Source organism: Hyperolius riggenbachi, chromosome 2 (assembly GCF_040937935.1).
Source record: "Hyperolius riggenbachi isolate aHypRig1 chromosome 2, aHypRig1.pri, whole genome shotgun sequence".
Lineage (NCBI taxonomy): Eukaryota > Metazoa > Chordata > Amphibia > Anura > Hyperoliidae > Hyperolius > Hyperolius riggenbachi.
Window position 1 is genome coordinate 213136607 of NC_090647.1, and position 21988 is coordinate 213158594.

Genomic DNA, 21988 nt, shown 5'->3' on the forward strand with positions numbered 1-21988 from the left:
ATGTAACTCAAGTGGGCTGTTCACACAGCCCACGTTGCGTTACATGTAATGCTGCACGTTGCCCGGAAAGTGCAGCATGCTACGGCGTTAGAGCGGCTATAGCCGCGTTAGACTGTTTACACATGCGCAGTAGGGGGCGGAGAGGAGGCGGGGAGAGCCAGCTACAGTAGCCGCGCACATGGCTACTTAATATTCACTGCACTGCTGGCCGCTGATTGGCCGGCGGGACCACGTGATGCGGAGTGTCTCGCTCCGCGTCACGTGGTCCCGCCGGCCAATCAGCGCCACTCTGGGAGACTTTATCGGAATAGAGCCGCCTAACGCGGCTCACTCTACCGTCGGCTCTTGCAGCACCATACGTTGTGTTAGGTGCACGTTATGCGACCTTAACGTGGCACCTAACGCAACGTCTTGGTGTGCAAGTAGCCTTAAAGATGCAGCTCACCGCATCTATAAGTAATACATTTTGTGTGTGGAGGGCCAGTAAAAAAAGCCTTCGGGAGCCACATCCGGCCCGCGGGCCTTAGTTTGAGGACCACTGCTCTACAGCATACCGGTTTTATTTTTCTTAATTGAAATAAGGTAATTCGCCGCTTTAAAGGGACTCCGAGCAGTGCAGAAACTATGGAAAGATGCACATCATTTTAAAGCTCTCTTTCTCCTCTTTCCAATGATATATAAACCGCCACCCTACGCCTTTTAGTTTTCGCTATTTTCGTGATTGAAATTGCCGCGGCCGCGATTTCGATCGCGAAAATAGAAAAAACTAAAAGGCGTAGGGCAACGATTTAGGTGTCGTCAGAAAGAGGAGAAAGAGAGCTTTAAAATGATATCCATCAAGCCATAGTTATATTGTATTACACAGGGCGACTTTTTGTCAAAGTCAGCAGCTGCATTCAGCAGAATGGAGCTGCTGACACTGGGGAAAGTGTCGTCCTGTGTAATACAATATAACTATGGCTTGATGGATATCATTTTAAAGCTCTCTTTCTTTCTCCTCTTTCTGACGACACCTAAATCGTTGCACTACACCTTTTAGTTTTCTCTATTTTCGCGATCGAAATCGCGGCCGCGGCAATTTCAATCGCGAAAATAGCGAAAACTAAAAGGCGTAGGGTGGTGGTTTATATATCATTGGAAAGAGGAGAAAGAGAGCTTTAAAATGATATGCATCTTTCCATAGTTTCTGCACTGCTCGGAGTCCCTTTAACCGAGAAAGCTTTGAAGTGTTGTTTCAGTCCATTTTTCTGTCGGGAGAAGTAGGTGAGATGCTCAAGTGATCTCCCTGTAGAGAGGATTCTCAACTTTAAGCTAGCAGTCCATCTGGTGGCATTTTTGGTTTTGTTATCTGTTTTCTGTACGAGGTGTAAATAGCCTTTGCCGCACAAATAACAATGAATTTGCTAAATCATGATAAGTCTCCAGAATTGCTTTGCACTGTGCCTGTGCAAAATGCAACCTGCTACCATCCCCATGTGTTACATACAGTACTGATATGAAAATGTTTTGAAGCTTTGCAAACGTATTTTAAGTAATTGAAAATTGTAACTTTAACTTGTTAACTTTCATTTCTTTCCCAGATATTTAATGTAAAGAGGACAGTTTACTGATCCACCTGCATGTAGAAACTAGTGTAGTAGGGGAATAAACTGAGTGAGGTGCTGAGTTACTGTTCTTAAGATGGCGAGCATGAAAGTCATGCTGAGTTATGCACAGAAATGACCTAGTTAGAGTTCAAACTATATTATGCTACTAAGGAAATGTCTGACCTCACAAAATTTGGTTAATTTTGAATAAACAAAATAGTCATGCGATAGTGCAATCTGTCCTAAGCTTAATGCTCCTCCATTAACCTGTGGTATACATCGTCTAGTTGCCTTGGAATAACACTAGTTTTCATATCCACTTCCATTCATGCACCTGCTAGGGCACCAGTTATACATGTAAGCAGACTCAAGCTGGCAAAATGGTGAAAGGATTTACTCTTTGTTTAGAATCTGATTTCCTTTTTGTTTAACACAAGAGAAGCAAATGCTTACTCCCAGACAGCACTTTGCCATTTAAAGGGACTCAAAAGCTGAAAAATTAAAAAGATTTTATACATACCTGGGGCTTTTTCCAGCCCCATCCACTCCGATCGCTCCCACGCCGCCATTCTCCGCTGCCCGCAGCTTCGGGAACGGGGTTCCATCACTGACGTCAGTCATGGCCAGCTACGCAGGAGAAGTGCGCTCTCTATGTATCTCTCCAGCTGCTGCTGGAGAGATAAGCAAATAGCGCACTTCTCTTGCGTTAGACTGGCTCCGACTGACGCAAGTGACGGGACCCGGTTCCCGAAGCTGCGGACGGCGGTGGTGTAGAAGCGATCCGAGCAGATGGGGCTGGAGTAAGCCACAGGTATGTATAAAATCTTTTAATTTTTTCAGCTCTGGTACACTTTGGTCCGCAGGCAGCCTGTCAGCCAATAACAAGGTGCAAATAATTACACCTTTGTCTGCAGTACCAAATTTTGCAAGAGCTGAAACAATCTAGGCATAGGCAGGAGCGAGAGCTCGGTCGCACATAATCATTAATTATGTGACCAGCAGGGGGCACTGCATGCAGGTGTCCCTCTTGTGCCTACCTGCCCTACCACTTACCTGCACACTAGGAGTTACAAAAATAAGGATTAAAGCAGCAGGATTAGCCATACTATGCCAGGGAAAAAAACACATATAAGTAGATAAAGACTTGATCAACTTACAAAGCACATGTATTGTACTGTCCACGTTTTGATTTCATTGAATGTTATACAGTATCTTCTCAAAAAATTAGCATATTGTGATAAAGTTCAATATTTTCTGTAATGTACTGATAAATGTTAGACTTTCATATATTTTAGATTCAAATACACACAACTGAAGTAGTTCAAGCCTTTTATTGTTTTAATATTGATGATTTTGGCATACAGCTCATGAAAACCCAAAATTCCTATCTAAAAAAATTTGCATATTTCTTCCGACCAATAAAAGAAAAGTGTTTTTAAAACAAAAAAAGTCGACCTTCAAATAATTATGTTCAGTTATGTACTCAATACTGGTCGGTCGGGAATCCTTTTGCAGAAATGACTGCTTCAATGCGGCGTGGCATGGAGGCAATCAGCCTGTGGCACTGCTCAGGTGTTATGGAGGCCCAGGATGCTTCGATAGCGGCCCTAAGCTCATCCAGAGTGTTGGGTCTTGCGTCTCAACTTCCTCTTCACAGTATCCCACAGATTCTCTATGGGGTTCAGGTCAGGAGAGTTGGCAGGCCAATTGAGCACAGTAATACCATGGTCAGTAAACCATTTACCAGTGGTTTTGGCACTGTGAGCAGGTGCCAGGTCGTGCTGAAAAATGGAATCTTCATCTCCATAAAGCTTTTCAGCAGATGGAAGCATGAAGTGCTCCAAAATTGTGTTCCCAGATTTTTTGGTGGCCTTTTTTGGGGGGGAGGAGGGGGATATACAGATTGCCCTCAAACCTTGCTTGCCCCCACCCCAGATGGTAACATGTTTTAAAGTGTCCCATACTCTTACAATAAAGGACTATTATTGGATTATATTCTTTGTGCAACTATTTGGTCTTTCCTTCTTGTATGCACTGAATCTGCCTGAAGCTTGATGGTTTCCTGGAAACTGATCATATTTAATCTTGTGCACATAATTTCATATGTTGGATCACAATCAATGGCTGGCTGATTGTTTTATACTGTACTAAACTGTATAGTACAATGTGGGGTGATGCTGTCAGGTTCAATGTTTGCCTTCAGTCAATACACCAGAAAATAATTCACCATGCCCCCCCCCCCCCCCGCCATGCATTTTGTAACTGTGCTAGTAATTTGAAGTGGCAGCTATGCAGTTACATTCTTCCCTCCCTTATTAAAGAAAACCTCTGCTTAAATGAATAGGACGGATGCCATTACCGTTTAGAAAATGCTGCTTGTCTTCTTTTTAAATTTACTGTATATACCGTATGTTACGTATGTTACACACACAGAAATGAATGTGGCAGCTTCCATAGTTCCAACTTCAAACAAATGTACAATCTCAACCTTAAATGACTTCTCTTCTTTTACTGGAACATATTCAGACAGATTATGCAGTACAGGCTGGCACAACGTTTCAGGCTTCTGCCCTTCTTCAGGTGCCTGGCCTACTAAAGACAAACTCCACTCATATATATCGTTTCATTAAAAAAAAAAAAAAAACCACGAGTGGACACATTCTTAAAATTCTTACAAGCCACCAAATCAATTTACAGTAACGACATTACATACTGGTTGCAGACTACAAATTTTTTTTTTAGATTAATTTACCATGAGTGGCTTTTGGTTTCAGGGGACATTTGTCAATACAACATTCTCTGCACAGTAGGGCACTGGTAGAATCGCTCCCTTCAGGTACATTCACTTCCTTCAATATGCAGCAATGTAACAGTTATTGCCTGTCCTTCCTGTACTTGCTCTGCAGTACAAGCTGCTGTTGTCAGACAATAAGCCCATCTTATTTTCTAAATGCTAAGATTCAAAACTAAAAATGTAATTTATGTATACATAAACAGTGTTCTCCCCAGAATATATTCCACAGTACAGGTAGAAATAATAAAAATAAGGGGTTCCAGGTGAGTCTGTTACTTTTACAATAATTCATAATTAGTCTTGCTGTTTGATTGTCATGTATCTCCAAATTCCCATTTTGTTTTAGATGAAAGCAGATCTTTGACTCAGTTTATCTGAAATTCTGTGTCTGGTTCCCTGAAATCAGGTGTTGTGTTTATCTATACAGAAACATGTGAATTGGGGTTTAAAGCCCACCTGCACATGAGCTCTTTTCTCATCATAGTAACCACCTTATGTAGAAGAACCTTTTCTTTTTCTAACTGATAGGGCTTAGTAAAATCACTAACACTGAATCTCCCAGGCAGCTGATTACTATTTTTATTATGTATTTATATAGCACAGACACTTTCTTCTGCAATGCTTCACAGAATACATCACATGAGTCTTGTTACTATCTGAACCGCACAGTAGCTCCCACTGCCTGCCTTGCTTGCAGTTGTGAACACACCACTACAACCCAGTCCTAGTCTGCTTGCAGAGTTCTCCTTTCTCACAACCAGAAGTACAGAAGGATGGGATGGATGCACATACTACACACAAAATGTTATGCTTTTATTTACTGTAGTGCTGACATTTTACACAGCATTTTACTATGTAGATCTAATAAATAAATGCCAGTGTCTGTCCCTCAAAGGAGCCTACTACAGTGTTAGTCTGAATCTGTCCCTACAGCCTTAGAACAATTTGGGGTTAAACTAATAAGCCAGGATGTCATAGACGTAGTAACGCACACAAACACACACGAATGTTTTTACCTCTCTGCGGAAAACCAACAATCACTTGAAATTGGCAAATGTAATTGACAACCATTATTGTTTGTTCTATATTTAACAATCATCAGGCATTGCTGTAGTGCTTTGATTTCACAGAATTTTAAAAATGAACTCAGGACATGGTATGGACAAATGCGATGGGACTAAGACTTTGTTGCACAAGCAATCCCTGCAAACAACCAATTCCTGTAGCTCTCATTGAGGTAGTAGTTTTCTGAGCAAACTGCTTTAGCTGTGTCAGATTTCAACAGTGCCTTCTCCAGATTGCACTTCAAGGCCACTCATAGATGATCAATAGGGTTCAAATCATGCCTCTGTTGTTCCACTTGAATAGTCAAATGTTCCTAGCCATTTGTGGTTGTATTCAGTTGGATCATTGACCTGTGATATAAGTTTGGTATACACTTTACAGATGTAGTAAATGATTGATGCCTGCCTGCTTCCGATCATTTATCACCTTACCCAAGGTCAGATCTCAGCAGAGATATGGTCTAATATCATTCTCCCTATGACGGCAGCAAATTTGTACTGCTTGCAGCAGTATAAAGCCCCCCTAGCCTTTGTTAATCAATTATCCTTCTTACAGTCTGGTGTTGCCCATAAGCGTGGGCTTCGCATCCTGAACGTTATTCAGGAACTCCTGACTAGTGCACAACAGCTACACTGAGCTCTGTAAGAAATCTCCCTCTGATGCTCCCCATTGGTCTAGAGCCAAAAAGGAGTGATGAAGGTAGGAAGGTCATTGTCTAAATGCTGAGTGTAACCTGCTGCAAAGTAGATTAAATTGTAAGACTTGTGTACTCTTCCACTCATGCTATTAAATAGCATCAAGTAACTAAGTGAATGCATTACACTACGTTATTACCTCATTACCCTTTATTATCACACACATTTTTTCTTTATTTTCAATCTCTTTGTATGATAGGTTCGTGGTGTGAATGTTGAAGCGGTCCTGCGAGTGGAAGAAGATGAAGTGAAAAGGAATACATCTCAGCGCCAAGTAGAGGATGACTTAGGGCTCAGTATGCTCATTGACTCTCAGAATAACCAGTATATACTGACTAAGCCTAGAGATTCCACCATACCGCGTGCTGACCACCACTTCATTAAGGTACTTCTTTCTCTGCTGCTCTTCACAAATGGAGATGAGCTTCAGTCTTTGCTTTTCATGCACGTTTCTCACCAATTGTATGTATTAAACCATTTTACTACCTAGCTGCTGTATATTCATGTTCTTGCAGTACCTCCAGTAAAATGTAATAACATGAATATTAGTGTGTTTGAATGAGCACAGCGCGCGTGCTAGCATGCGCCTGTGATCATTAACCTCCCCCAACTACACTAACTAGGGGTCCCCACCCTAGGGTCCGAATTTCCCCCCCACCCAACCCGATTGCCCTGCATCCAACTACACCCCCCCCCCCCCCCCCCAAATCATGCTGCGATGGGCAGCAGCAGCCAATATTCAGTTAGTATCTCTGACCTGGTCCCAGTGGTAATCATGGTTCCCTCTGTGCATTACAGCTGCTATGCTGAATGGATCGTGTCCCAGCTTGATGATGTCATCAAGCTAGGACCCAATTCATTCAGTATAATGAGGCTGACTGCGGCACTGCATGAAGGGGACCCTGATCGCCGCTGGAACCAGGTCAGGTGAGCGGTACTTTCTCGCTGTTTGCCGATCACTGCATTGGGGGGAGGGGGCACCTAATATAACACACCCCCGGCTACTTTTGAGGGGGGGGAGGGCTAATAAAGGACTATCTGACTATAGTGGGGCAGGCTTATACTGGGGCACACCTGGCTATAAACACTGGGGGGCTACTACTGGGACACATCTGGCTATCAACCAGGGGGGGGGCTAATACTATGAAAATACACACTGTAGCAAAAATCCACCGTTGAGAATCAAATATCCTCACCATAAATTTTGACAGGAATATAACTTAAGTTTTGTGATAAGGGGGAAAAAATGGCCAAATAAAATATGGGATTATCTACTGTAGCACCAATTATTTTGACTGTAATGGGTAAAAACTGAAAAAAAATTTTCCCCTTATTTCTCCCACTAAGATGCATAGTAAACAAAAAACCAAAATATTATTATTGGGAAAAAACACTACTCAATTAAAGTCTAGTTGTTGTTTTTTTTTTTTTTGTTTTTTTTGAACGCTCAAAACTCTCTATTTAAATTTTAAAAAACAGTAATTGAACGTGTATTAACCTTGGGGAGCTGTGGAGCACAGCAGAACCTGCAAACAGCCTAAGAAGTTGGCATTCGCCACTGTGTATACTGCCGGCAATTTGTGCTGGTTGGTTGAGACTGCTGGTTAGTTGAGTTCCGGATAACCGGGACTCACTGTATATACAGTATCATTCAGTAGTATCAGGTGGCATAGGTAGGGAGATAAAGTTATTGCTGATTAAACAAACACATAGCTAAAATGTCAAAACTGATTAATATAAAATGTCAATGGATTAATCTAATATGAAGTCTTTTTTTACAGTGGCGCTGTTTATTTTCAAACTGTGTAATTGGAGAAAACAGAGAAATTGCTTTTTTCACTTTTTTTTTTTTTTCTTTTTCCCTTTTAAAATGCATAGGAAATAAAATAATTGCAGAGGAAAAGAAAGCACCTAAAGAAAATCTAGTTTGTCCCCCCAAAAAACAGTGCATATATCACTAGGATGTAATAAGTAGTGAAAAAGTTATTGATTTAATAGGGGCATAGCTAAATGTCAAAATGGCTCTAGTAGTTAAATGGAAAACCGGCCGGAATGCGAAGTGGTTAAAGGATCACTATGACGAAAATGGGTTATTCTGATTACCCTGCAAACTTGTAGGTACTAGGGAAGACATCAGTTTTCAAGCAGAGCTTTATATTTCAAAGCTTCTTGGAAGTGGTAATTTATAATATGGGTCAGCTTTTCTGTCAGTAACCAGCTTTGCTGACCTGGTAGTCCCCTCCCCACTTGGTTTGTTCTGCCGTGGTTATCCTCTGTGTGTCTCTCGCACACACTTTCTATCACTGAAATCATTCCTGCACTCAGGGCTGTGAAAGTGTGCTGTTGTGTGTAATTGCTGTTGAAATCCTGAGAAGCCTGTAACTAATCAGACAGCTAAATTAGAAAGCCCCAGACTTGAACACCCATCCTCCTGTATCAAAGGCAATTCCTTTACCTCTATGCTATGGCTTTTGCCGTGGTGGCCTATTTTTTTTGTTAGCCCAGTCATTCAGTGCATGTAATTCTTCTGCTGGAGGAACACCCAGAGATAGAAAAGAGAATTACTCTTCTAAATCTAGTTATTTCTACAGTTATTACATAATGTTATGTAGTTATGTTTTTTTTTTTCACTGATGCACTTCCATTTTGTTGTGTAGGATATTGTAACCATAGTTATGCTGTCTCTTCCTTGTGGATGGGTGTGTACGATGATTGGGCTGCCAACTATGTTTGGATATATCATCTGTGGGGTTCTCCTAGGTCCATCTGGATTAAACAGTATAAAGGTAATATTTTTTTTGTCAACTGATGTTCTTATATTCATCTTTCCACCTAGTGACTAGATTTCAAATAGTACAGATGGTAAATGATACGGAAAATGTTTTGGGAAACAAACTTTCCTTTTGATCATTTATGATGATAATGGACATCATGTGAGTAATAATGGATGATATTTTTTAAAAAATCATGATCTCGGTAACTTTGCTGCAATTTTAATGCCAGTCAATGGCCTCGTGTTTTTAAAAACGAGAACTGATCGAAAAGCACTTTGCAGTGTGTCTCAGCCCTAAGATAGAAAATGAAGAAAAATATTATGGAAATTCTTATTTCTGTGTCCATGGTATAAATATTTTATCTTTGTCGGTGACCCTGTGTGAATGTTACAGTTACATAGTTTCTGTCCATCAAATGTGTGTTTTGCAAGGGTTATGCGATTACTTGTGCATGTTCTATAAACAAACCAAAACTTGTTACTTTTTTTTTCTCAGTCTATTGTCCAAGTGGAAACTCTGGGTGAGTTTGGTGTCTTTTTCACCCTCTTTCTTGTTGGTTTGGAGTTCTCTCCGGAAAGGCTGAGAAAGGTATGTTACCTGTCCATCTCTTTTGTGATTAGCTTATTATCTAGTAATCTACAAGTCCAAAAGGCATGACACACTGCAGTAACATGTATGAAATGTTGGAATATTTGATGGAAGTATTTGCCTGGTGGGCACAGCTTAGTTTGTGATCTCAAGTCCTGCTTCACACGCGTTAGTTCAGTCTCACATGGGGTGATATCAGGAGAAAAGGATTTTTAAATTAAAGCTATCTTGGCAGGAACGCTAGCTGAATTGGAATGTGTTTTTTGGAGGTGTGGGTGGGTTTGCTTTGCTTGGCACATACTACTTCCCTGGTTCTAGCCTAACAGTTCCAAAATGTGTGTTTCTTTCGGTTGTATTTGATTGAATTTGATCACTTCAAAAACACGTATGTAAGATAATTTATGCCCTGAACTGTCACTCGAGGGATCCAATTGTGACAGTCCTTGTACATGTGTGCAAAGCTTAATAATTCTGATTTACTCAATATGTATGTTCGCTTTATGGAACTTTTTTGCAGTAGCTACTACATTTGATTTATCGAATTTCAAGCAGTGTAAATTAACATAAACTTTGCATGTATTCAATTATCAGCATCTCATAGACCTTACCTACTGTTTAGCTCTTTAGTAATTTTTGGCTCCTTGCTATCTCCTGATCACCAGTTCAGTCTTCATAATGTTTGTGGAGCAATGCTTGTCCCCCCCCCCCCCCCCCCCAGGTTACAGTAAATTGGAGGATTGATTGAGGTATTGACTGAGGTAAACAGGGCAAGGCGTAGTAAAGCTCATTAGTACTGTGTATCTGGAAGGTAGAAGTGCAGGAGTAGTCAAGTAGTTCTTGCCATCCCTTCAGTATCAGTGTGGCTCCCAAACCATACTACAGTGCAGCCCCCTCAACCAAAGGGGGAAGGGGGGTTTGAGGAGGGAGAGTGTGATGCCTCTGTATAGACTGTATTGCTGTGTGTGTTGGGGAGATTTCAACTCTCTTGCTGTCATGGAAACAGGAATTGGGAATTATATTTTAGTGGCTGTCCAAACATGCTCTGTTGACAACCTAGAAGTAGTATTCATACCTACTGTGGAGATAATTTATTTTACTTCCTCATGACTTATGTAGGGCAGAATGAGGGAATATCATCCCCAAAAGAAGTCAGACAGCAGAATAGGCCTGAGAGGAGCTTCATGCCCACTGTGCCTAAGATTCAAAGAAGTTTGTGTTAAAATGTTCTATGCTAAATAAAATCGCTATAAATGTTGTGTAGAGTTGTTTTAAATGCTGGTTTTTAAGTTGGCAAAGACTGAACAATTTTGTGGTCCTGCAGGTTTGGAAGATTGCTGTACAAGGACCATGCTTCATGACCGTTCTAATGATTGCATTTGGTTTACTTTGGGGACACTTCCTGCAAATCAGACCTACTCAGAGTGTGTTCATATCAACTTGCTTGTCTCTGTCCAGTACACCCTTAGTGTCTAGATTTCTTGCTGGTGGCTCCCGTGGAGATAAAGATGGTAAGAGGGAAAAATGTACTGTAATTGTGATGTTACCGTTTAATTCATCTTAAGGTGGCCACACACAATACAATAAAATGATCTGATTTTATGTTAATTCGATAAAAATTTAAAGGTGTTTTTTTTTTTCTTTATCTTTTATTCGAGGGAGAAATCCGATCAGATTTCCCATTTTTAGTTCAATAAATGCCTATTGGGAGTGCTGGACCTTTTTTTTTTTTTTTTTTTTTTTTTTTTTTTTTAAATTTTTTATGAAATTTGAATTGTGTATGGTAAATTGTCAATTTCCTTATATATATATATATATATATATACTTCCCAGCAATTTTCTCAGTTTGCAATCATTTTTTTACAATTTGGGAAAAACATGTGTATGATGGTACATTGGTCCGATTTTCTAAATATTACAATCCGTCAGAAAAATTGATTGCAATTCTTGAATTGAAAAGATATTCTAAAATTGTATGTGGTGCGGCCACCTTTAGATTTTGTGTTTATGTACACACTTAGACACACACTCACACTTTCCTGTGTTCTGTGAGTGGAAAAGGTGGACTCCCATTGGTGCCATTTTAAAGAGTTACTCTACTTTTAGTACAAAGATCTCTATAATTTATAAATGGATTTTGTAATCGAAAGCCTTTAAAGTGTAACTGTCGGGCATAAAATAAAAAATCAATTCTTTATTCATATCTGGTAAACAAGTAAGAAGGATGCTAACCAGGTAATCCAAAAGTTAAAATCACTAACTTTTTTGTTGTTGATAAATGATCATTCCCCAGTTTACCTGACTTTTATTTGGTACACACAAAATTTGGTACGCAAAAAGGAAGTTGCAGGGCATGTCGGGTTGTCCTTTTTTGCTTCTTTTCTTCCCTTCAGACTTAACTAATACAGCCTGATTGGCTGAAGCCTCTTTCCCTCCTGTTTTCCCCTCCCACACCTCTGTTCCTCTCTGGCCAATATTTCTTATGCTGAGACAATGCCCTTTCTATAGTGCATACACGATTAGGCAGAGGAGAGTAAGGGAGGAAATTAAATCAGGATTGGCTTCAAAATATCCTCAGTTAAAATGGGACATGCTAGGAAAGATTTTCCTTTCTTTTTTTTTCTTCTTTTTTTTTTACTGTAGAAAAATCACTAAAATCAAAACGTGGACAGTGCAATACATATATTATGTAAGTAGAGCAAGTATTTATCTACTTATATATGTATGTTTTCTGAGATAGTATGGCTGACAGCTCCTCTTTAAATGTTTTTCAGATTCAGTCTGCATCTTCTAAAACATTTTTTAGGAAACTTTGCCTCTTTGATGTCTGCACTAAGCAGGAAGTAAAATGTGTTGCCCTTTACTGCAGTGACACTTATTCCATAGGGAGGTGGGGTTCTCCTATTTAAGAGTGCTGGCATATGTGTGCAATCACTCCTATCTCAGTAACAACTGTAATGCAAGCCATCTTTTTAAACCAAAATTATACTTAAAACAAACTGTTATTATTGGGATCAGCTTGCATGAGTAGAGATACATGAGGGAGTGGTGCTGTTTAAAGGGGAGTTTGGGCTGGTCCATTGTATTGGAAGGGAAAAAACCAGAGGAAGCTTGATATGCATTACCGGTACTAATATGAACATTCACAGGTTGTGTAAGATTTGTACCTCCTTATGAAAAAACTAAATATTTATGAAAAAAACAAAATATGGCATTGTTCAAGGTAGTGATGTGTCCTCCTTTTTATGCTTAACCTTTAAAAGCATTACTTTTGTCTCTGCAGGTGACCTTGACTATAGCAGTGTACTACTTGGCATGCTTGTAATGCAGGATGTCCAGCTCAGCTTGTTCATAGCTGCAATGCCAACTCTAATTCAGGCAGGAGGGAACACATACTCCAGGTGATCCTTCAGATCTAACACTACTGACATTGTCTAGAGGCTTTACTTTTCCTTTGTATGTTATTCATTCTCCCCTCATCTTTCTATACTTTGGGTTAATGATTTTAGTTTAATGCCTCAGGTCAGCACAGTCACAAAAATGACTTGTAACATCAGACTTTTCCAAATCCTAATGATATTTTCAATAACAGTATAAACATTGTAATAATTATTACTATTATTCTGTGTAGCGGAAAGTACAAACATGTATGGCTGACTATATTTTTACTATCTCTTCTTGCTCTTAAAGTGGAATAAAACTCTGACAAACATTTAATAAAAATCTGTTGTTCTGCTTGTTATTACCCATACAGTTACCAAGTAATATTGTCTGTCTATTGTCTACAAATTACAAGTTCTCAAAGTACAGTTTATCTGCTCTGAAATCTGCCATTGCATTTTATTCAAGCTGCTTTTTATTATTTATTAAAATCTAGTGAGCTCTTCTGAACTGTGTGCATGCTAGAAGCAGAGAGAGCTCCTTCTCAGCACCTCTAGGAATGTAACAAGAGAGGAATGTAAACAAAAGATATTATCTCCTCTTCAGATATGGATCATAAGCTGAAGGGGCTTTCCACTGCAGGACAAAGTGCTTTGTTTAACTGCTTGAATGCTGTTCTGCTACGATTTTTTTCTTCTGGTAGTAAGTTTAAAGCTGTAAGCAATCTTTTAGAGCAAAGAAGAAATGCTGAGTTTCAGACCACTTTTAGATATTTTTGGCCTGTTTTTTCCATATATTGTGTAATTGTAACTTTTGCTTTGTCCCTAGTCTAGTGCTGGAGTTTTTCCGAATATTGGCACTGATTGGACAAATACTTTTCTCTTTGATTGCGGTCTTCCTTGTCTGTCTTGTTATGAAGACCTATCTCGTAGGACCTTATTACCGAAAACTGCACGCTGAAAGCAAAGGAAATAAAGAAATTTTGGTCATGGGAATTTCTGCATTTATTTTCCTTATGCTCACGGTAAGCTGTTCATTTAGTTTATACTTTATTTTAGATTGTGTTTATATAGAAAACTGCAGTTCAGGCTTCATTATTAGTAATGCCAATATTTGTGTAGTTTGTGTGCATAGATGGTGTCAGTAAGCTTTATTAGATTTTGATTGTCAAGCAGCACAGGGTGGTCTTTGTATACCAGGAATGAATACGTCTGTATATTCTGCAGTTTATGTAAACTGGAAATTCCTCTCTGTAGCTGTCAGAACTGTGAAATCCATACATGCGCCAAAGAGAGAGAAAATGAGGGCTTTACACTTCTCACTACTGCTGCTGAATATATTACTGTGCACAAATGTGTTTCTGTGCCCTGCAGGAACTCTGCACATTCAGTCGTGTTGGAAATATGCTATGACGTCTGGTCATATGTAATTTATGTTCTCATAAATTTAGTTCATGAATCTTTTCAGCGGTTTTCAACTTTTCATATTTTAAACATAAAGTTTTGAAGTTTTATTCTATCCTCCCTCTTTGTAACTCAAGCCTAAGAGGAAATAAACTGACGGGATAAACAATTAGTCTTAATCCTAAATATGACTTTCCTGGAATCCCATAGCCGTATATTAAAGGTTCTGAAATGCTAACATTTGTAAAGCATCAGATTTAGCGCGTATAAGTATCTAAGGGAAGCTGCAGGGCCTAAGGTCTCATTCACAATATGCAACGTTGGCGGCCTTATGTTTACAACGTAACTCAGTTGCTATGCATTCCTTTCTGTTGTGGTGCAGATGCCATTCACTGACCATAAGGTCCGTGATGAGTTTGGACACAAGTGCATGCAGCGGTGCATTACCGTAATGCACTGAAACGTAACGAGTAAGTGAAAACAACAGACAATGAGGTCTATGCATTTCTGCTGTTCTTGCTTATCACAGGCTATGTGTTGCTGAAATGAACACAGCTATTACACAGCCACACTAACACTCCCACTAAACCGAACACTAATCCTCTGACTGATACACCTAACACTATCCCTCCATTGCCGTATCTCACTGCCACTACACTTGCACTAACTCTTCCACTACTGCTACACCTACATGAACCTCATTCATGCTACTACTAACACAAACCTTCCTACCCCTACCACTAACCATGATACTCCTACACCTAACACTATCCTTCCTTCTCCTACTTCCCGAAGAAAGATGTCCGCTTGCTGATTTTTCTGCTGCTTCCTGAATGTAATACCACCTTTTGCCGAGTGTTGAAGAATCTATTGTTGAGTCTGCTGATTCTAAGCATGCCAGGGCTTCATAGCCTGCAATTAACATTGCAAGCTATGGTACTGCCAAGGACAACGCCTACTGCCAGCACCAAAAATGAGTGCTTTGCATGGCTTCCTCTAGGCCCATAATATATACACTTAATTTTTATGGCAGTCTTAAAGGACATCCGAGGTAAAAATAAACAGATGAGAAAAAGAATTGCATCAATCCTCGTTCGTTTTTTTTTTTTCTTTCTTTTTTTTTAGGTATCCCACAGTTTTATTTTATATTTAAATCTAGTTTTTAAAGTTTTTTTTACTGTTTCATTTTCTCTGCTCAATGACACATGCATGGAAGTAAGCCAGAGCTAAAATCTATGAACTATTGACCTTTTTTTTTATCTCTTAAGCCATTTACTGATAGGAAAGTATTTTATGGCTGTAATTGCTTATCAGTAAGTGTTGTGCTATAGTCTGACCCAGTTCGACCCAGTTAGAAACTGTGACTTGCATACCTGATTTTTAACTCTTTCAGGCATAGAAAGAAACAAATGAACACAGCCTAGTTATGTGTGCTTGGCACTATACATACACATGTCTATCTCATCATGTCACGTCACTTCGGTTGTCCTTTAAATTTATCACAGGTTATGACATTTTCGCTGCTGACAAGGTGCACAAGTGAGCAGAAGAAAAACCTGGTTTTCCCAGAGTGCTGTAGGACAGGTTGTGTGACATCACTAGGAGGGCGGGGTTACATACCAATATATCCAATATAAAGATGTAGGAAATGTTTCTGGTACCAAAACCAGGATAATTCGCATAAAATTAGGTATCTTGAATAATGTATTACATTCTGCTTTATGTTGTTATGGTGCCTTTTTAACTACTTAACCACTTCCGGATTCTCGGAGCGTATATACACGCCCCTGAATCCTGAAGTGTATTCCATGGGTGTCTCCGTGAACACCCTGCGAGCCGATCGGCGGCTCGCAGGGTAAATGTAAACACACGGGGAAGACCTTCCCCGGTGTTTACATGTATACGGCGCTGCTGCGCAGCAGCGCCGTAGAGGAGATCGGTGATCCCCGGCCTCTGATTGGCCGGGGATCACCGGCATCTGATAGGCTAAAGCCTATCCCATCAGGCGCAGGACGGAAATCCGTCCTGCGCCGCTCACAGGGGGAGGGAGAGGGAGGGAAGGAGGCCAGGAAGCGCTGCGGAGGGGGGCTTTGAAGAGCCCCCCGCAAGCGCAAGCAGCCGGCGGCGATCAGACCCCCCCAGCAGGACATCACCCTAGTGGGGAAAAAAGGGGGGAAGTCTGATCGGCCTGGCTGCAACCTGATCTTTGCTGTGGGCTGGAGAGCCCACGCAGCACAGATCAGCACAAAATAGCGTGGTAGGGAAGTGGTTAAGGACTGCACTAATTGAAGTCTACGCCATGTTTTGATGGCTATCTGGCTGCCAGGGCGTAGGTTTCAATACACCGACGCCGCGCATTCTCGCGGCTTTCGTCACTCCCGACGATTTCGCTGCTGTCTCCCCACTGCTGCTCACTTGCTCTGCTGTCTCTATAACGGCAGAGCCCTGTGAGCGGGTCAGGGGCCGATTTCATTGGCTCCTGACCATGTCTGTCTACGTAAGCAGCTCCCATTGGCTTACATTGATAGGCAGGGTCAGGAGCCAATGAAAGCGGCTTCTGACCGGCTCACAGGAACACTGCCGTCATAGAGACGGCAGAGTGGGTTGCTGAGGTTCCCGCCGTGCGTTGTCTATTACCATCCCATGCAAGTGAATTCTGAGTATTCAGTACAAGCTTTTGCAGGCTTTCTTGAAAGCCTGTCAGTAGATCTTGGCGTCTCATCTCAAAATCAACAAGCAGCTTCTAGAAGTAGTTTGTGGTTGCTAGCGTTGCATTTTAATGCCAGTAAAAGCCAATGAAGGCCAACAAAAGCCTGCATTTCCGCTTTCTGCAGACACCAATTCCAGCCCTTTCCTGCAAAAGCCCAGAAAACGCAACGCTCTATGCCTTCAAAAGACAATAGAAGCTTAGCTGTTAAAGAGACTCTGAAGTCTCCCGAAAATGAGGTTTTTAATTTAAAATCCTCATTAACATTATTGCCCCTCTTAAAATGCCGCAGAACCGCGGCTGAAAACACCCTCAATTACTCCAAACTCACCCCTTTATTGGCAGGCAAAATCCACGACTTTCTTGGTCGTGGATTTTGCTGCCACCTCTATGCGCGTCAATCAGCGCGTATCTCCGCCTCTTCCCGCCCCTCTCAGTGAAGAAAAACTGAGAGGGGCAGGGGAGAGCCGGCGATCCAGGCTGACTGACGCGCATAGAGGGAGAGCTGCGCTGCCTCTATGCGGAAGGAGCCTGCAATGTACCCGTGAGTTTGGGGTGATTGAGGGAGTTTTCAGCCGTGGGCAATAATGTTAATGAGGTTTTTAAAGTAAAAACCTCATTTTCGGGAGACTTCAGAGTCTCTTTAAACGCTGGAGTTTTGGGGGAAGAAGAAGAAAAAAAAAAGACGTTGGCATTTGAACGTGACGCTGAGCAAAAGCTTGGCAGAAGCACGTGTGAACCAGCCTTATATTAGAAATGGGAGTGCTATATGGCTGATTTTAGCCCCTGTAGACTGAAGTAACATTAGACGAGAATGTCCACAGACATTTCCCCAGTTCTCCATGTGAACTGAATTCACCAAGTGCTGACAATGTAACTTGGCATTCTCTCATTCATTATTATTTGTGTTTGGTATGTCCTGTAGAGTTCCGTGTCCTGGTAGGGATTGCTCAGCCACCTGTAACATGGGTGGGGCACCTGAAGCATTATCAGGCAGCAGTAAAAGTGACCTTTAAATATAGTTGTCGATACAGACTGACTGACTGTATATTAGGGATGTTGAAGTGTAGGGTTCGGTTGCAGGCTCAGTGCTGGAACACAACAACCTCCTATTGGCACACAAGCATCTGCTGTTCATTTGTGCAAAGAAAGCTGATCAGTTCTGGATTAGGATTTTAATATATTTCCGTATCTGAGGGGCAGATGTATTCAAACCAGTACAAGAAGCTTATGGAGAAGATTTAGACTTGTAAAGATGGCCATACATTGGCAGATGGCCATCCAATTTGTTCAACAGATAGATCCCTCTCTGACCGAAATCTGATCAGAGAGGGAACCACACTCTGCAAATGGTTGTTTTTTTTTTTTTTTAAATAGATTTCAACTTCCAAGTCTATTAAAAATCTATGGAACTGTTACAGTACAGGGCCAACTGGCGGATCCCTCATCTGGTGCTCCCCTGGGCCCCTGCACAGTGTTGGTAGCACAGCGCACACACCTGCTTGCTGGTGCGCTCCCTCCTGTGTCCTGTCTATGGGCGTATGGTGTATGGGCTACTTCTGATGTTTTATTTTTCTTTCTTCATGTTATGAACTAATGTAAGTTTACAGTTTTACTTAATTTGTGAATCCATAACAGGGAATGTGTTATCCTAAAACCTACGTTTGTGTCCTGTAGGTAACAGAACTACTGGATGTATCAATGGAACTGGGGTGCTTTCTGGCTGGAGCACTTATCTCTTCCCAGGGACACATGGTCACAGAGGAAGTTCTGTCTTGCATTGAACCTATCAGAGATTTCCTGGCTATCATTTTCTTTGCATCTATAGGTACATAATGCTAAATAACAATTTAATGAATGTAATCATTGCCGTGGCCACTGTGATGTTACCGGCTCAAAAAACAAAACCGTAACCTTTTTTTTTTCATGCTGTTTATTGATAATAAGCTTTTAAAAATACAAGAATACACACTGTAGAAATATCTTTAATATATTTAGGGCCTGAGCACACTAGCGCAGTTGTGACCACTTTTAAGTTGCACATCAACATTACAGATGCTGAGAAGTGGACACAACTGCGTTACTAGGCTCAGCCCCTTACTGAATTTGATTGTCGATTAAGTTAGAGACCTAGATTTTATATAGTGGGTCAAAAGAAACCTAAAAGCCCTTTGCTAATAACCTAGATGTGCTATAAAGCAGCAGCTCTGGGTAAATGGCTGTCTGACAAAGGCAAAGAACAAAGGAGATGTTTGCATGGCTCCACCTATTGTCCCGAAGTGATGCATTATGGGTGCTCTAATTTAAACAAGGGGTAACTAATCACTAGGGCTGGTCAATGAAATGCAAATGAGAGCTGATGCAGGATTATGCAAACTTTGTATGCAAATGTATGCAGCTTGAAAATGGACCAATTGAACTTTACCTCAGCAGGAGTTGGTTGGTTCATGCTTAAGCTGCATACATTTGCATACAAAATTTGCATAATGCTGCATCAACACAACTATTTGCATCTCATTGACCATTCCTGCTGATCACATGCAGCTACCTTCTGTTTTTGGAAGACAATAATGTACCATATATACTCGCATATAAAACGAATTTTTCAGCTCAAAAAATAGCCCCCCCACGGCTTATATGCGAGTTGGCTGCCCCTGTGCCCCCCACTGTGTCTGTCCCCCCCCCCCCCCCATGCCTCGCAGCAGAGTAAGTGTGGCTGTGAACAGCCTGATGTGCCCCGGAGCGTGCAGCATTACAGAGAGCACACTTGTATCTTCCGCTGTCTCTACTTCCCTCCCGACACGCTGCAGCCGGGAAATGTACACTGGCTTATTGTATTTACAATGCTGAATCCTCCGTGGCAAGGCTGTGCTGTTATGTGCTGATACATATGTTTATGCGACAGGCAGCTACATGCAGTGATTATGCACGGATCTATAAACTGCCGGCTCCAGCTGACTATCAGCGCTTTATGATAGCGAGCTGCAGCCACGGCAGTATACAGATCCGTGCATAATCACTGCGTGTGGCTGCCTGTCACATAAAGATATGTATCAGCACATAACAGCACAGCCTTACCACGGAGGATGCAACATTGAAAATACAAGAAGCGAGTGTACATTTCCCGGCTTCAGCGTGTTGGGAGAGAGGGGAGTAAACCCAGTGAAAGGTACAAAAAAATTGCCAGTCTTCTAAAGACTACATCTCCTTACATGCTTTGCATGTCTTCCGCACATGCCCAGTAGATGGCAGCAGTCAGGAAGACAACACCTGAAGTGAAGTGCACATGGAGATGAGAATTTCAGAGGAGACAGAATCAAGTTATTCATGGCAGATGTGGGCTGTGTGTCCCAAGGATCAGTTATATTCTCTGCCTGCAGCTTTGCAGATCCTGTGAGAAGAACTTACTGCCCTGGTGAGTCCAGCTTCACCTCATTGATTTGTCCTTTGTTTGTCTGGTGTGAATTATAATCTGCCATCATGGGGGGATGCATTCCTGTTAGCAGCATTTGAGAATCCAGACTACAGGGTGTGGAAGATTTGTCTTGGGCAATGTTCCTGGTTGTCAGAAGAATTTGTGCCTAGAAGAGGCTGGGAGCAAAGCAGATGTGAGGGGTAATTAGCAGAGACATGGATGCACATCTGGCAATGTGGAGGGGGTCTGCCTCGTACTGGGGGTCTATTTGGCTATAGGGAGGGGGGGGGCTGTCTCATACTGGGAGCACATCTGACTTTTTTTTTACTGGGTATTGGGATGCCTCTTATTGGGGGACCATCTGGTTATTTATCCTGGGGAGGGGGCTTATATGCGAGTCAATCATTGTTTCCTGGTTTATGGGGGAAAGTGGGTACCTCAGCTTATATGCGAGTTGGCTTATATGCGAGTATATACAGTACTGACATTTTATTGGATAAATTAGGCGAGTACACAGTTGACATTCTGGTATATTCTTTACTTTACAGGGCTTCATGTATTTCCAACATTTGTAATATATGAGTTGACCATCCTTTTGTCCTTGACATTAACTTTGGTGATAATGAAGGTAAGTTCTTATTTTTTTTTTTTTTTTGTATACATATGTAAATAGTAAATGTTTCACTTCAAAGGTGGGCTGTACAGCCCATTATGGATTTGATTATTTTGGCTCTTTGTATCAAATCCGTTTTTTATATTTTAGTCTATGCTGAGTGAGCAACAAAGCATTTGCCTTACCCTGTGTATCCTGTAGCCTCGTGTCCCCTGAAATGCACAATGCAGTGGATCTTCTCCCTCCTCTGGTCTAATTAGGTTTCAAGTGATGTCCCCCGCTTCCAAATGCAGAATACTGTCGGCGGAGTATATTGGAGAGGGAGTCTAATAGCTACTGCTCCTATGTATCGTACCTGCTGAGATCACCCACTGTCCTGTCCTCCGTCTCTGCCCATAAACATGTCCTAATAGGTCCCGACCCCTTTGTCTTCTTGACCCTCTACTGCCAAAGTCCTCCAGCCCTGCTTTAGATATCGTTTTCCTTTTCCAAAGTAGGTATTCTATTCTATAAAGTAGGTATTCTACCAGCTAGATCGGTGATCTAAACCTTTTAAAGATCCAATAGACCAGGGGTGTCAAACTGAAATACAAAGTGGGCCAAAATTGAACACTAGGACCTAGCCACCTTATAAAGTTCCCTGGTGTCGAATTGCCCCCCTTCAACTTCTACACAGTTCCCTGGTGTCTAGTGGTCCTTGGTCCTCCTACCTCCCCTGTACAGTTCCCTGGTGTCTGGTGGCCCCCACCTTACCCTATACAGTTCCCTGGTGTCTAGTGGCCCCCACCCTCTCCTATACAGTTCCCTAGTATTTAGTGCTTTCCCCCTACCTTCCCCCATAATACATAGTCGTCACTGGTGTTCTAGGGCTTCACCTCCAGTATAGAGTCCCTGGTGGTCTAGAGTGGGCCAATCATAATGCACGGGGGGAATCCCTTTGAGGGCCAAATTGAATGGATGTGAGGGCCAG

The 21988-nt window shown here is 41.5% G+C and overlaps 1 protein-coding gene across 3 annotated transcripts in view; it reads left to right on the top strand.

Moving 5' to 3' along the window:
* TMCO3 (transmembrane and coiled-coil domains 3) overlaps nt 1–21988 on the top strand; it is a 60004-nt gene that overhangs the window by 11676 nt on the left and 26340 nt on the right. For all 3 annotated transcript variants that reach the window (XM_068268096.1, XM_068268094.1, XM_068268095.1), the window contains exons 4-11: nt 6340–6525; nt 8798–8926; nt 9410–9502; nt 10824–11010; nt 12783–12900; nt 13709–13904; nt 18668–18818; nt 20954–21033. In XM_068268096.1, coding sequence (XP_068124197.1) covers nt 6340–6525; nt 8798–8926; nt 9410–9502; nt 10824–11010; nt 12783–12900; nt 13709–13904; nt 18668–18818; nt 20954–21033 — 1140 coding nt within the window. The remainder of the gene's footprint in view (nt 1–6339; nt 6526–8797; nt 8927–9409; nt 9503–10823; nt 11011–12782; nt 12901–13708; nt 13905–18667; nt 18819–20953; nt 21034–21988) is intronic.